The following is a 17665-nucleotide window of genomic DNA, read 5'->3' as shown; positions in this document are numbered from 1 at the left end:
CAGCAGAGGAAAACAGAATTATTTAAGTGGATATGAACTTTCTGTTTGTTAAACTAAAATGGTCAATAGTCTTCTTGTGAGCTTTTCTGTCCAATTTTACTAAACTATTGAATAAATAAAGGATACATATCACTACATGCTTAACTTTTCTGAATGGAAAATGGAAATGTTCTTGTAACTCATATCTAGAATATGTGCTGTGCCTGGAGGTTTGCACAAAGCCCGCTTGTTACCCATGCCTTAACTGAAACTAGAGAGAGAAAGCTTCAGACTGACACTGTTCTTGTGGAAGCTTCCAGGTTCGAGGTTTAAAAGTACATGTAAACTTCAGCTGTAAGCAAACCCAGTCTATCATTAGAGAGAATGGTTTGACCAAAAGAGTCCCATGTATAAATTAGTACAGTTTCAGAATGGTGAGACATTATAGAGGAGTAGTCCATGATTCATTATTTCAGGTGGCAAATCGAATAGCAGTGGTGCACATTGTTAAGTAGGCATGGCATCATTTAATTAAATTACAAATTATGCTCCATTTGGCACCCTTATCAATCTTGCTGTTTTGAGACAATTTTTGAAACATAACTCAGATTTAAGACTTCAGTAAAACTCTGGAAAAGGTTCTCCACCTAAAAATCAATCACCCTGTTCTCTAATCTCTCCATGTTACATGAAAGACAACTAGAGGTTAAAATTCCATGAATATTAGAAAGAGTATTACACATCAGAAAAATCAACCCATTCAAGGCTTCCATTTCAATGCCGCACATTAAGGAAAATAGAAAAGGGAATTGATTTGCATTTATGCAAACACAAGTGAATATGGGTTAAATTACACCAAGATACTGGAGTTCCTGTTAAGCAAAATTGCATATATTTATTTATTTTTTAAAAAAAGACGAAGATAGACACATTATTTAAAACACGAGTTAGATATGGTACAGTACCATCGAACTTAGAGCTTTAATGCTGGGTAAATTGAAAGAGTCTTCTGTTTATTTACAATATTCTCATTTCTTGTTTCTCTTTATAATAACCCCTTACAGTGAGGAAGCAATAGAACATAGGCTTACTTTGGAGGTATGATGGCAGTTAACATCAATATTTTATTTTCCCAATATTGAAAAATAGTCTTAAACAAACCCATTGCAAGTGAATTATGCCACTAGTTATTGATGACCATCCAAATAAAGATTCCAGATGCCCAACATGGTCTCGCTAAAACCACAACTGAATTACTTATGTTAAACAGCTGTCTCAATTGAGTGACCTCTTCCTTTCCCTGCACTCCAGCTTCCAATGCTACATGCATAGAGAAGAAATGCAGTAAGGTTATGATGAATCAACAATTGTTCAGGTGATGAACTGGGAGTGAAGAACAATTCTTGCAATGCCGAAGTAAAATCAGAAAATGCTGGAAAATCAAGCACCATCTGTGGAAAGATCTTTTACTAAACCTTGTCAGTGGGGAAACTAAATCATGTAAATTGGAAAAAAAGGGAAGGGGACGAGAGGATCTCCACAAGCCTTTCTTTACTGTTTCAAAAGGAATGACTATAATGGCATGGGATTCAGGGAGACTGGGAACCAATGGTGGTGATGCTTGTTTAGAGGGAATTACAGATAAGAGCTAACTCTTATAGAGAAAATGTGCAATATAGAAAAGGGCCATTTGCCCCATTGTGCCACTGCACATCTCCATCAATTCTGAACAATCGAATCCAAGTTAGAATAAAGTAAATATTTCCCATCATTTGGTCATTTTGGAATTCAATGCTTTAACTTTTATTGGGATGGAAGGGAAAGATTGGATAATACGTCTTGATGTCAACATTAATGGTCAAAATTCCTCAAGGGAGAACATTTCCACAGAAAAGTAAATAGCTTTTGATAAAATACCAAAAAGGGTGGCACAGTTAATGGGACATGATTACAGTGCCAGTGACCCGAGTGTGAATCAGCGTTGTCTGTAAGGAGTTTGCATGTTCTCCCAGTGGGCTTTCCCCGGGTACACCAGTTTCCTCCCACCCTCCATAAGGTGTACAAGATTGTAGGTTAATTTGGTGCAATTGGGCTGTGTTAAAATGGCTGGAATTAGCTTCTACTGTGTTGTAATTGATTTTTAATTAAAAATTTAAAAGATAAAAGACTTTTCCATTCAAACTGCACAAACTGAGAAACAGGTTAGAGAAGCAGCAATTTTTACAAATGCTAGAATTAAAACTTCAGGAAGTCAGGCATTAGTGTAACTTTTGCTGAAAAACAAATGGGAGTAGGACTGCTAATAATCCCAGTAATATACATGCAATTTCACAAGGAAAGGTACAGGCTTCATCCATAAGCTCTATTTTACATTATCAATAGACAATAGGTGCTGGAGTAAGCCATTCATTTCGATCTTCCATTATCAGTACCCTGTCCCCATCTTCTCCCCATAACCCTTAATTCCCCTGTCCACAAGAACCTTATCCAACTCTCTCTTGAACTTATCCAGAGAACCCACCTCTACCACCCTCTGCAGCAAAGCATTCCACAGACCAACAACCCTCTGGGTAAAAAAAAATGTTCCTCATCTCTGTCCTAAAGGGCCTTCCCTGTATTCTTAAACGATGGCCTCTAGTCCTAGACTCCCCCAACATCGGGAACATGTAATCAGTTTCTATTGTGTCCAATCCCTTAATAACCTTATATATCTCAATCATATCTCCCCTCATCCTTCTACATTCCAACAAATACAACCCCAGTTTATCCAACCTTTTGGCATACGTCAATCCCACAATCCCGTGAATCTACGCTGTACTCCCTCAATAGCGAGAATGTCCTTCCTCAAATTAGACCAGACTGGACACAATACTCCAGGTGTGGTCTCACCAGGGCCCTGTACAATTGCAGGACATCTTTACTACTATACTCGATTCCCCTTTTTATGAAGGCCAACATGCCATTTGCTTTTCACAGCTTGTTGAACCTGCAGGCTAGCTTTTAGTGTCTGATGTACAAGTACACCTAGATCACGTTGCACTTCCCCACTCCCTAACTTGACCCCATTTAAATTATAATCTGCCTTCCTGTCCTACCTCACATTTATCCACATTAAACAGCATCTTCTATGCATCCGCCCTCTGTATTTTCCTAACATCTTCCCCACACTTCACACTGCCACCCAGTTTCATGTCATCTGCAAATTTGCTAATGTTATTTATAATCCCTTTATCTAAATCATTAATAATGATTAATCTAATCATTAATATGATAAACAACTGAGGACCCAGCACTGAGCCCTGCTGAACCCCACTTGTCACATCCTGCCATCCCGAAAGTGACCTGTTAACCCCCAAGTATTTATTTCCTGTTTGTCAACCAATTTTCTATCCATGTCAGCACCCTATCCCCAGTATCATGCTCTCTCATTTTGCCTACTAATCTCCTATGCGGGACCTTATCAAAAACCTTCTGAAAATTCAAGTACACCACATCCACTGGCTCTCCCATGTCCACCCTCCTTGTCACAGGATTGAAAAATTTCAGATTAGTCAAGCATGATTTTCCCTTCAGAAATCCATGCTGACTTGTAATTATACTATTACTTGTCTGTTATTTCTTCTGTTATAATATATTCTAACATCTTCCCCACTACTGACGTCAGGCTAACTAGACTGTAATTGCCTGTTCTCTCCCTCCCTCCCTTCTTGAAAAACAGCACAATATTAGCCACCCTCAAATCCACAGGCACCTCTTCTGAATCCAAAGAACACTGGAAAATGTCAACCAATGTGCCCAGAATTTCAAGAGCAACTTCCCTAAGCACCCTGGGATGCAGTCCACCAGGCCCTGGGACTTATCACCCTTCAGTCCATTCAATTTACTCAAGACCACATGCTTCCAAGTCTGGATTTCCACAGTTCTCCCAGCCAGGGTATCCTTCCATTGTATTTTGGCGAGCTCCTCCCTCATGGCTCCATAATCCCCTTTATTCAGATGTAATACTGATACTTCTGACTTTCTTTCCTTCTCTCTTTCAAATTGTAAATTAAAACTCACCATATTATGGTCACTATTACCTAATGGGTCCCCTACTTCAAAGCCCCATATCAAATCCCATCGTTACATAACACCAAATCCAGAATCGTCTTCCCCCTGGTGGGGTCCATTATGAGATGCTTTAAGAATGTATCCCAAAGCCTGTATGTGTACAACTGGACTTTTGAATAGAATTGTCAATGTGTAAAGCTGAGGAACAGAATTGAGAACACGCTTAATTCATTTAGAACATAGATTGCAGCACAGTACTGGCTCTTTAGCCCACAATGTTGTGCTAATCTATTTAAACATACTCCATGATCAGCCTAATCCTTCCATCCCTTACAGTCCATGACACACCCAACCATTTTTCTTACATCCCTGTGCCTAGCTAAGACTCTTGTAAATGTCCAATTGCAACCCCCTCAAGCACTACTCCAGCAGTGCATTCCAGGTATCAACTGCTCTCTGTGTAAGAAAAAACAACTTCTGACATCTCCCCTAAACTTTCATCCACTCACCTCAAACAGATTTCCTCTAGCATTGGCTATTAGCACTCTGGGAAAAAGTTGGTGGATATCCACTATCTCTGCCCCTCCTAATCTTACCTCAAAGAAAGCACCTCACAATTCATTACACAGGAAGTAATATAGTGCGTCACAGGCTCTGATTCACTTTTAAACTAAGACCTGGATGGGGCTTGATTAGAACATTACAGCACAGAAAACTGGCCCTTTGGCTCTTCTAGTCTGTGTTGAACTATTATTCTGTCTAGTCCCACTGACCTGTACCAAGTTCAGAACCCTCCATATCTCTCCCATCGATGTACCTGTCCAAATTTGTTCTTAAATGTTCAAATTGAGGCCGCACTACTCTGTGAAGAATTTCCCACTAAACTTTACCCTTTTCATTCTTAACCCATATCCTCTGGCTTGTCTCTTCCCTTACCTCAGTGGAAAAAGCTTACCACCATTTACACCATGCACACCCCTCATAATTTTGTATACCTCTATCAAATCTCCCCTCATTCTTCTACGCTCCAGGGAATAAAGTCCTAATCTGTTTAACCTTTCCCTGTAATTCAGTTCCTGAAGTCCCAGCAACATACCAGTAAATCTTCTCTGCATTCTTTCAATCTTATTGATATCTTTCCTGTAGTTAGGTGACCAAAACTGCACACAATACTCCAAATTTGGCCTCACCAATATCTTAATCAACTTTACTATAACATCCTGTACTCAATACTTTGATTTATGAAGGCCAATATGCCAGAAGCTCTCTTTAAAGCCATATCCACCTGTGATGCCACTTTCAGGGAATTATGTATCTATTTCCAGGTCCCTCTGACTACTGCACTCCTCAGTGCCCTACCATTTACCATGTAGGTCCTACCTTGGTTTGTTCTTCCAAAATCCAACACCTCACACTTGTCTGCATTAAATTCCATCTATCATTTTTCAGCCTATTTTCCAACTGGTCCAGATCCCTCTGCAAGCTTTGAAAGCCTTCCTCACTGTCCACAATGCCTCCAATCTTAGTATCATCTGCAAACTTGCTGATCCAATTCACCACATTATCAGCCAGCTCAGTGGCATGACAAACAACAATGGTCCCAGCTCTGATCCCTGAGCCACATCGTTAGTCACAGGCCTCCATTAAGAGAGGCAATCATCCACTATCCACTCTCTCTTTGCTTGTCCTCATCACCCTTCCTACACATTTCATTGGTCCCTACATGGACTATGACATGACTACGACACCCTCCCACCTGTGAATGCCATGAATTCGATCAGAGATAGCTCAGATCCTGGCACCGGGGAGGCAACATACCATCTGGGGTTATCTTTCTCTTCCACAGAACCTTTATCTGTTCCCTCTAACTATGGAATCCCCTCTTGCTACCGCTCACCTTTTCTCCTTTCTTCCCTTCTTAGCCACAGGACCAGACTCTGTGCCAGAGACCTGAGCGCTGTGGGTTGTCCCTGGTAGATTGTTTCTCCTCCCCTCCCACAACAGAATCCAAAATGGTACACTTGCTGTGAGGGGAACTGTCACAGGGGAGCCCTGCACTGACTTTCCCTCTTTTACCCAGCTACCTTCCTCCTCAGTATGACTACATACCTTCCCAGAACAAGCAAAAATTTTTACATTCCTTGCTCTGACATTGCAATCACACAAATAAAAACAGCCAAAACAGCTAGGGGCTATTTAAAAAAAATTCAAGCCAAAAGAACATTTTTGAAACAAAACGATTACAATGATACTCTGACACCTCCACAGATGTTGAATATCAGGTAACCGTGGGTGGCTTTAAAGCTGAACATGTTTCATCCTGGTCACATACGGGTGCAAGAATTCTGTTCTAAAGTGAAAAAAAAAGGCAGAGAAAGGAGAAGGGAGCCAAAATCAAATGCTGCATTATGTCTCCTACCCCAACCCGAGAACAGGAGGGAAATGATTCTGTGATGTTTTATTAAGTAGGATGTTTAAGTGAAAAAATACAAAGTGGCAAGATATATAAGAAACAATTTGCATTTCAAAATTTGGGGTTCTAAGTATACTTATCCCAATTTTTAAAACATTTACAGATTCAAGATTTTAAATAGAAAGATCATTAAATTCACTTTATATCATTGCAGAAACTCCAAATAGAGCTTTGTAGTTAAGGAGATTATTCTGTACAATGCATTGCTTAGGGAGCTTGGTAGTTTTCATGTTAGATGAAGGCACACACTCAAAGAAAAGAGAATGAAGGGAAAAAAGCCAGAAGTTACAAACCTAAAGTGCTATGAACAAAGGGCTTTGAACAAGAAATAACTTAAATGAGAACAATGCTCAAAATGTCATCTTGCTTTGTATGAGATTTAATCCCTGGTCAAGCTAAAAATTTAACAACTCCTTCACAAAATACTTCAGCACAGTGTTTACAGATGCTGGGGATTTCCCATCAAATAGTGCAACTGTCTTTCATAAAGTGGCAAAAGTCAAATATACAACTTTACACAAGAAACAGCTTCCAGTTTTACACTAATTCCCCAATGTAAGCAGAAAGCCAACAAGCCATTAATATTATGTACACATAATTATTAATATGGTCATTAATGCCAACAATATATATCACACAGTGCTTGTCATTTTCCCAATTGCTCATCCTTCAATGAAGGACAGGTTACCAGCCCAACCTCCAACTTATCCAAACGTCCATTTTGGCGGCAAATAGATTCCTGCATTCCAAATTAGCTGGCATATTCACGTCTCTGTAGGACAAACATTTCTGTCTTTGCAGCAGAAATAATGGACCACAACTCCATTGGGATAACGGGCAAAAGCACTGTAGGGACAGAAACAATGTTCAGTTACCAGTCTGAAGGGAAGAAAAATAGTTAAAAATAAGTACTTTGGGAAAAAGCAACTTAAGCAAGATGCATTTAATATTTGGAATAAGTAGTACTATATAAACTGAAAGTTAAAGATTGAAATATTTACTGATCACCAGGTGAGCTACCAGGTATTATGCTGTTTCTTCTCCCTATCTCCATATTATTTTCTTAATATCATTGATCATGCTCCAGCACCAGGTATTAAATGGATTGAGCCATTATATCTGTGCCAACATTGACTCTTCAGTTTTTAATTAACATACAGGTACTCCCTGACATACGTCCATGCTCCGTTCTGGACGACCGATCGTATTTCAGATTGAATGCATGTTGGAATTGTGCACTTTCTTTGTTAGTCGGCGTCCTTGGGTCCGTAAGCTGGGTGTGGCCATCTTGATTCCTGTGCGCATGCGTGTGTCTTCGGGTGGTGCATGCATGAGAGTTAAGTGCCCTAATGATATTGAATTCATGCCCTTAACTCTCGCGCATACACCAACCGAACTCCAATACACAAACCCACCGTGCATGTGCACAGGAATCAAGTTGCCACACCCAACCTATGGACCCTGGGATGCCGACTAACAAGGTAAGTATGCACATTTTGGCTCTTACATTCCCTGTATCCTTGTTACAGTTTATCAAATACAACATAAATTTGTAAATTTTATTTATTTTCTTTTTGATTTTAAAAAAATTTGGTTGTATGTGCGGGTGTACGTAAGTCGCATAGGTCACAAGTCAGGGAGTACCTGTAATTAATTAATTAATTAAGCAGCCGTGATGCAGCTGTGTTGCCCACAAGAGTGATTGTTGTACAGGTGCCTAACTTTTTATCTGGAATTCCGAACACTGGCAACCTCCAAAAACTGGCACTTTTTTGGTAAAGACATCTGCTCATTTAAGATGGAGTTTGGGCCCAAACATGACCTGATGTGACCCTCGCTCAACTCCCATGTATCCTGTTGAGTTCCACGTCAATAATTTGCACTATCATCACCTAATAAGTGGTCCTTCCTGGTGCGCACTAATTAGTGTGTTAATTAGTGCGATTATCACTTTATAAGAGCCCCTCCCTGTTGAGCATCATCGCAACCTGCCCTCCCAGTGAACGCTATCAGAAGTCTCTGTGAAACCCATGAACATGGCAAAGTCCCCTATGGGTAGCAGTGCGCAGAAAGTAGTGTTATTGAGGAAGCTTGATAGTGGCCTATCTGTGCGTCGTCTAATGGAAGATTATGGTGTGGGATGATCCACCCTATATGGTTTGAGGAAACAGAAAGAACAGCTGTTGAAGTTTTACAGTGAGAGTGATAACCACAGACTGATGAATAAAGGGAAAACTTTACATAGGGCAAAAAACGTAGATATTGACTTATTGAGTGGGTGCGTCAATGAGAAGTGAACGCATGCCACTGACTGGTCTGCTGGTAGTGAAACAGCTAAAAAATTCCACAAAGAACTGAACCTTGAGGGTGAGTGTTAATATTCCTTGGCTGAAGCGTCACGGTATAAACAATCTTAAACTCTGTGGCGAAAAAGCTTCTGCAGATTATGATGCTACTGAATGTTACATCGATAGATTTGCTGAAATGATACATTATCAAAATCTTAGCCCAGAGCAAATTTACAATGCAGATGAGATGGCTCTCTACTGGTGTTACCTTCCTAGAAAGACATCAACAACCACAGATGAAAAAGCACCATCAGGTTTCAAGGATGTCAAGGACAGGGTGACTGCAGGCACGTACAAGTTAACGTTAGCAGTGCTTGGAAAAAGCCAACAACCTTGCTGCTTTAAAGGTGTTACAAGGTTAACAGTGCATTATTATGCCAATAGGAAAGCACGGGTAACGCAACAAATTTTTACTGTTTGGTTCAATAACCACTTTGTACCGGCTGTACGCACAGATTGTACAGAGGCTGGCCTGGAAGAAAACTTCGAAATTTTATTGCTCCTAGACAATTGCTCCGCACATCCCCCTGGTGAAGTTCTTGTGAGAAAATGTGTTCAGCATTTACCTTCCCCCTAATGTTTCATCGTTAATACAGCCTTGTGACCAAGGAATTTTATGCACAATGAAGAGCAACTAAAAAGACTTTTTACTAAACTGTGCGCCCGACGCAGTCAACAGAGGCATATGCATTAAAGACTTTTAATGAAAACTTAAACTCTAAAATTATGCACTTGTTAATGCATGGAAAAATGTAACTGAAGTAACATTAAAACATCTTGGCATAGATTTTGATGAAAATGAGCCTATAGGTGAAGACTTTGAAGATTTTCATGTCAGTAGTGAGAGGAGGATCACTCACCTCCTCGAATACGCCAAAAGTGTTGCACCAGAAAATGTAAACAAGTTAGAGGCATCTGACATTGAAGAAGTGCTGAACATTGACAATGATGTACCCAGTGTGCATTCCTTAAGTGATGGGGAAATTGCTGAAATGGCGTTACATACCGATGAGGATGAAGATATTGTGCGCACCTGTTAAAAAATGCCCACTGATGATATGGTTAAAATGTACGATCAGTGAATTGATGGGATAGAACAACGTTCATTGATCAATGAGCATGAGGTTATGGCTGTATATTCAATTAGAGAATCTGTATATTCTGCTTAGACAGAAACCTTTTAATTAAAGAGACAACACTGGAAGAAGTCTTTAAAAAGAGTTCCTTCTGACATGATGTTTGAGCTGTAATGTGCATTTATTGCATTTGCAGTATTTGAGATGTCTGTGCCAGTTTTATTTTGAGGCTTTACTTTAAAATTAAAAAAAAGTGATATTATGGTCTTTATTTATCTAAATTCATTTAACATCCCACACCCCCTGTTTTGTGTGATTTTGAAACATCGTATTTGCTTAAAGGGACTGCCATTTTAAAATGATTCCGAAATCCGGATGATTCTGAACAACGGCAGGTGTCCAGTCCTGACGATTCCAGGTAAAAGATTAGGCACCTGTACAACAATAATAAAGAGAATTAAAAGGCTCAGGCCTGTCGCTCTGTTGAGGATTAGCCACCCAATAGTCTGACAATATAAAATTTGCCCCAACATCCAAATTCATTTATTCAGATACACCTTAAAAAGCCTAAGTATTCAGGATGGCTTATAAATAAGACTATAAATTCCATTCAATAAAAATGTGACAAAGCAAGCTATGTAAAATAGTACAAGAAGTTCCATATACTCAGAAAATGTATTCCTACTGTCAACAATTCTCCTAGCAGGACAGCATGAGGTTACACTGCTTTAATTTATTAAGTCCTAGATAATTTTGCGTATATTCATTTGGTAATGAGACAGCTTGTAAGTATTTAGCAACTTTTAACAAAACATAACTGCAACAATAATCAATTAATATTTCTTGCTCTACTGTAATTGTAAATACTGCATATTTTGCCGTATAAGCAGAGTTGTGAAACCCTAAAAAAATTCTCAAAGAGGGTTCACTTATATGACAGATATATTTTTGAGACCTTAAATTCACCAAAAAAAAACAGACCGATGTCAATTTGGCGCACAAGTCGATGCTGGAAGTACTTCCCCACCACCAGCACTGCTGGTCCTCGACACCTCCGCACCACTGGGCGCCACCATAACCGCTCCTACACGGAACCCTGAGGTCGCCGTCACCACTCCTACCTGCTAGGCCAAGGTTCCTGCTCCAACTGAAAGCACGATGTTGCTGCTCCAGCTCCGTGGGGCCATTGCCACTGCTGCCTGGTAGGCCGAGATTTTTTTAACTTACTTCATTTACAGCTTTGTACTTGCGATTGGGGGAGCTTTTAAAAATTATGGCATGTTCCTGGGAGGCCCAGACAGCCTGAAAAATGGGGGTCGACTTATATGCCGGACATAACATAAAACCATTAAAGTGAGGCTAAAAAAGGGGATCAACTTATCTGCCGGCCAACTTGTATGCCAAAATATACGGCATTTATTATCTATTTTTTATATTTATTATCTTTTTCCATATGGTAAATTAATGCATACTATTAAAATTGACGAAAAAGCTGGAGAAATTCAGCGGGTCACTGTAAGGTAAAAACATCATGAGATGGGACCGGAGAAGGAGTCACCCAGTACTAAGGAGTAACAGAATGCAGATGTGACCTTGTACACTCAAGATAAGCTTTGCACTAACAAGAATGATGTGCAGCAGACTAACAGAGAAGGGTAGCAACAGCTTATTCATTGGACAATGTAATGGTATGATAATTTACAAAGTACGTATCCTGAGGTTGAGCTTGCAGCGAACCAGCCGGTGGTCAGTGTGGCAAGCTCACACCAAGACACAAGAGAAACTTGTCCGTGAACTACTCTTTGCAGATGATGCCGCTTTAGTTGCCCATTCAGAGCCAGCTCTTCAGCGCTTGACGTCCTGCTTTGCGGAAACTGCCAAAATGTTTGGCCTGGAAGTCAGCCTGAAGAAAACTGAGGTCCTCCATCAGCCAGCTCCCCACCATGACTACCAGCCCCCCCACATCTCCATCGGGCACACAAAACTCAAAACGGTCAACCAGTTTACCTATCTCGGCTGCACCATTTCATCAGATGCAAGGATCGACAATGAGATAGACAACAGACTCGCCAAGGCAAATAGCGCCTTTGGAAGACTACACAAAAGAGTCTGGAAAAACAACCAACTGAAAAACCTCACAAAGATAAGCGTATACAGAGCCGTTGTCATACCCACACTCCTGTTCGGCTCCGAATCATGGGTCCTCTACCGGCACCACCTACGGCTCCTAGAACGCTTCCACCAGCGTTGTCTCCGCTCCATCCTCAACATCCATTGGAGCGCTTACACCCCTAACGTCGAAGTACTCGAGATGGCAGAGGTCGACAGCATCAAGTCCACGCTGCTGAAGATCCAGCTGCGCTGGATGGGTCATGTCTCCAGAATGGAGGACCATCGCCTTCCCAAGATCGTGTTATATGGCGAGCTCTCCACTGGCCACCGTGACAGAGGTGCACCAAAGAAAAGGTACAAGGACTGCCTAAAGAAATCTCTTGGTGCCTGCCACATTGACCACCGCCAGTGGGCTGATAACGCCTCAAACCGTGCATCTTGGCGCCTCACAGTTTGGCGGGCAGCAACCTCCTTTGAAGAAGACCGCAGAGCCCACCTCACTGACAAAAGGCAAAGGAGGAAAAACCCAACACCCAACCCCAACCAACCAATTTTCCCTTGCAACCGCTGCAATCGTGTCTGCCTGTCCCGCATCGGACTTGTCAGCCACAAACGAGCCTGCAGCTGACGTGGACTTTTTACCCCCTCCATAAATCTTCGTCCGCGAAGCCAAGCCAAAGAAGAAAATCCTGAGGTATAAAAAAACACCACTTGCTGATAACGGCAGAATGCGCCTTCTCCAACTAACACTGTTAGTTGCAAGTGTTACAATCCGGCAATAAAGAACAAAGAACCTTGATTTCGACTCAGTCTGGTGTTTGACTCACTCATTCATGAACAAAGCAGACCTAACAGTCACCCAACATCTATCGGAAGTACAAGCTAATCAACATTTTGGGCTGAGCCCTTCGTCAAGGTATGAGCAAAATGTAGGGAGGTGACTGAAGAAGGGAGATGGGGAAGAAGAGGAGGGAGGAAGGAACGGAGGAGAAATAAAAGCCGACAGATAAGCAGTCATAGATGGATAGGGGTAGAGCAGAAGAGAGGTGATGAGGGAGGAAGTAGCTGTCTGAAAGGAGAGGGAAGGGAAGTCTCTCGCCCAGCTTTTATTCAGGCACCTGCCTGCTTTTTGCTCATACCTTGATGAAGGGCTCAGACCCAAATCGTTGGTTACCCTTTACTTTCTACAGCTCCTGCGCGACCTGCTGAGTTTCTCCAGCACTTTTGTGTATTGCACTGTAGACTTTCCTATTTAACTGGAATTGTTTTTTTGAAACAACATACCTGTTTGGCAGTAAGAATTTTGGGCACATGCACATTGTACTCATTATCATACTTCTTCAGGATTCCTTAAAGCAATAAAACTGACAGCTAAAGTACAAGTAGTTTTAAAGATTTATCAAGGGAAAAAGGCCCATATTTTGTAGCTCATTCCAATAGTATAATTAAATGCCAATGACAAGCTTCATTGCTAATTATTGTTACTATAACCTTCTTTTGCGTGCTGCAACGAAACAAACTTTACCCTGGCTTCCACAGACCACTTTTGGAACATGCTGCTTTGCAGCTCAGCGCTTGCCCCTCCACCAGGCATGGTACACAACCAACCCCCACTCCTCCCCCACATCCAAGGGTTGAAGGTCAATGTGCTCTCCACCATCCCCCCTCCCCCCCACAAATCCTGCGACTGGCCGAATCCTCATATATCTACACTGGACCTAATGTTCTGGTCTGGTCCAGTTCACCAATATTTTCGGCCCAGTACTCAGCTTAAACCCATCCAGATCTTAAGACTGTATCCTCAGAATTGTTCTTCCTTGTCAAATGCAAGTCATCATTCTCCATCCTGCTGCTTTGACAACAGCTATGACAAGATTGGACTTCACTTACCTGATTTGCATTACTGAACCTAATAGCTCTCCCAAGGTGTAGGGTGTTGGGAAGTGAATAAGGGATGAAAAGTGGGCAAAGCAGTTGGAATGTGCATAGACCAGAACAAATGGTTTTTTTGTCACTGGTAAGAAGGTACTGTGGAAACATTTGTTTTGCAAGCCAACCCACACTTAAGTACATCAGATAGTACAACATAAAACAAAAGTGCAGGTTATGCTACAGCATGTCAAAGCATGCAGTGTTTGTGTTACCATCACAAAGTGCAAGATATAGAGAAAAGTACAATTAAACAGTGTAGGGACATCATTTTCTGCCAATCAGCAATCCACTTAAGAGTCTGATAACAGTAAGAAGGAGATTGATGTCGAACCTGGATGCTCACATTTTTAAGTTCATGTATCTTCTGCTCAGTGGAAGGAGATAAAGAGATTGTGGTCAGGTTGGGATGGGTCTGTTAATACGTTGGCAGCTTTTCCAAGTCAGATGGAGGTATAGTTGGAGTTGACAGAGGGGAGGTTGGTTTGTGTGATGGTCTGAACTGTATTCAAAACTCTGAGGTTTCTTGCGGTCCTGGGCAGAGCAGTTTCCGTACTGAACTTGTATGCATCTGGACAGGATACTTTCTATGGTTCACTGTTGCAAGCTCAGAGGAGGTTGTGAACATTAAAGGCAAAGCTTTTTTTCACTGGACCACTCAAAATTCAAAGCAAACTGCTTTCATTTAGTCTATTTAAAAAATAGCTATTCTATTATAGTTTAACAATCTGTTTTAAGCTGAATTGATTATTTTTTCCAAAACCGTGCAACTGTGGTCTCCAGCTGTGATTATTTATTTCATGCACTTAAAATGTTGGGGAAAATTTCTGGAGAAAATGTTTTCCTTTTACTGGAGTGTGTCAAAATGTTCAAAAATTGACAAGCCCAGCAATCAGATGCAAATGATATGAACCCCTGGGGTGGGAAAACATTTAGAAACATTGATCCAGTTCAGAACCAATCGTCACCTAGAGGAAAATTGGTTAATTAAAGGCGGTTTGCTAAGAGCACAAGATATTTATCCATCAAAACTTTAGGAGCAATGCAGCAGGTCAGACAACATCCATGGTGGAAAATGGATAGTTGATGTTTCAGGTCGAAACCATGCTTTAGGAGAAAGAAGAGAGAAGAGAGTGTCTCCCCTCACCTTTCTCAATCCTGAAGCAGGGACACAACCTGAAATACCGACTGACCATTTCTTACTGATATCCTCCAGCAGTTTGCTTGTTTACCGAAGATTTCAGTTGCTATCCCCTCTACCTTTGTGGTTATGCAATTTGATAGAATTTTTTTTGACGGGGTAACAGACTTAATGAGGGTACATAATCAAAAGATTTCCATGAAGCTTTTGAGAAGGTGCAACAATAACAGGCTTATCTGAAAAGTTAAAGCACATGACATAAATATGTACACTGATAACATGAATATGAACTTATGTTATAGATAACAAATGAGGATGGAGGAAGGTAACCAATGTCTAGAGCTACATGAATGATAAATTCTTGGGGATGCAAATGACAAATTTCTAAATTTGAGGGTGTCACAAAACTTGGCAGTATTGTGAATTGCAATGGAGATAGGGAAAAATAGGAGGGAAAAAAGGCTGGTGGAATGGATTGACATTTGATAAATGAAATGTAACATGGAGAAATTGCAAGCTGATACTTTTTAATAAGAAGAATGAAGAGAGGCAATTGAAAATGGCAGGTAAAGTAGCTGGTAAGTCATGCTAGACTTTATTAAAAAAGGCAGAGAGCATGAAAACGGAGCATGCCAAACCTTTGATAAAACTTTAGACAAGCCTTAACTGGAGCATTGTGTGCATTTCCATGTAAGGATCATGTGAAGACATTAGAGAGGGTCCAGAAAAGATTCAGAAGATATCGAAAACAGAATAGTTCTGTGATGGCACCACAGTTAAAATGATTGATTAGAGCAGTAAGAACTAACATTTACAAAGACTGAAGGGAGGTTTAATATTGAAAATGAAGTGTGTAAAGAGAGTAGATAGTCAGAAGATTTTCTCATTGGTGGAGGTATCAAGTACTGGAGGTCATTGGTATAAAACTAAGAGGATGAGTATTGATAGCGACATGGGGATTTGTTTAATATGCAGCGTCTACTTAGATTCTGAAATGCACTGCCTGCGGATATAGTGAAAGCAGGATCCAAAGTGGCCTTGAAGAGGGACATGGATAAGTTTGCAAGGACAAAGAGATCAGGAATGGGGTGGAGAATGAGTTGTTCCAGTGTAGAGCAAGAGCAGACTGTAAGACATAGAGCAGAGTTAGGCCATTCAGCCCAATGAGTCTGCACCACCACTCAAATCATGGCTGATATAGTTTTCCTCTCAACCCCATTTTTCTGCCTTCTTTCCATTACCTTTGACATGCTTACGACTTAAGACCCTATCAACCTCTGCTTTAAATATGCCCAATGACATGGCTAAGTGTGGCAATGAATTCCACAGATTTACCATCCTCTAGGTGAAGAATGTTCTCATGTCTATTCTAAAGGGATGTATTTTTTTATTCTGAGGCTCTGTTCTCAGGCTCTCCCACCACTGGAAACAGGCCCTCCACATCCACTCTATCTAGCCTTTTCAATACGCAGGAGGTTTCAATGAAAACTCTAGTGAGTCCAGGCCCAGAGCTATCAAACACTCGTCATAATATTGACCCTCTCATCCTGGGATAATTCTTGCAAACCTCTTCTAGATCTCTAATGCCAGCATATCCTTCCTTAGAAGTTGGGCCCAAACTGCTCACAATACAACTTGGTCTGACCAACTCCTAATAAAAGCTCAGCATTACATCTTTGCTTTTATATATTCTCGTCTTCTCCAAATGACTGCCAACATTGCATTTGGTTTCCTTACTAACTCAACCTGAACAATGACCTGCACACGCGGGCTTCCAGGTCCCTTTGGACCTCCGCTTTCTGAATTGAGAAAATAATCTACTTCTTTATTCTTTCAACCAAAGTGAATTACCATACACTTTCCTATGCAGTATTCCACCTTCCACTTCTTTGCCCATTCTCTCAACTCATTCAAGTCCTCCTGCTTCCTCAATACTACACGCCCATCCACCTATCCTTGTATCTTGGCCCCAAAGCCATCAATTCTGTCATCCAAATTATTTACATAATTTTAATGAAAAATAGTAGACCCACACCCTGTCCACATGAATGGCAGTGAAGTTGAAAGAATATAGCTTCATGTTCTGAGGAATAAATGATCTGACATGACTAAACACACTGATGTGATAATCAAGAAAGGGCACCAGTGCCTCTACTTTGGTAGAAGATGAAGAGTTTGGCATGCTCCCCTTGTCCCTCAACAGCTTCTACAGATGCATCATCAAAAGCATAATTCGCGAATGTATCACAGTGTGCTATGGGAGCTGCTCTGCTCAAGATTGGAAGAAACTATAAAGGTGGTGAACACAGCCCAGAAAATAACAAAAACTTTCCTCCCCTCCAAGGACTCCATCTACATCTCTTGCTGCCTAGGAAAAGCAGCCAAAATTCTGAAAGACCCATCATTCCTCAGATGCACTCTCTTCTCCAACATGCTTAAAGACAGTTTCTCCCTGAAAGTTTCTGAATGAACCCCATAACAGGGTTCTTATACTGTTCTTGCTTGGTATAACTGATCTTCCTTTTCATATACTCTGTAAATTATGCTCTTTACACAA

General features: G+C 40.9%; 1 protein-coding gene across 1 annotated transcript in view; it reads right to left on the bottom strand.

Annotated features, from left to right (window-relative positions):
- Positions 1-848: 848 nt before the first annotated feature.
- vps39 (VPS39 subunit of HOPS complex) overlaps positions 849-17665 on the bottom strand; it is a 136269-nt gene continuing 119452 nt past the window's right edge. Inside the window, exons 24-26 of the mRNA XM_069915495.1 lie at positions 17264-17396; positions 13323-13387; positions 849-7467 (exon numbers count right to left, since the gene is read on the bottom strand). Coding sequence (XP_069771596.1) covers positions 7267-7467; positions 13323-13387; positions 17264-17396 — 399 coding nt within the window. The 3' untranslated portion in view covers positions 849-7266. The remainder of the gene's footprint in view (positions 7468-13322; positions 13388-17263; positions 17397-17665) is intronic.

The sequence above is a fragment of the Narcine bancroftii genome, chromosome 2, assembly GCF_036971445.1.
Source record: "Narcine bancroftii isolate sNarBan1 chromosome 2, sNarBan1.hap1, whole genome shotgun sequence".
In the NCBI taxonomy this organism is placed as follows: Eukaryota; Metazoa; Chordata; class Chondrichthyes; order Torpediniformes; family Narcinidae; genus Narcine; species Narcine bancroftii.
Note: the sequence above shows the minus strand (reverse complement) of the source record. Positions and strands in the feature narration are given on the sequence as shown.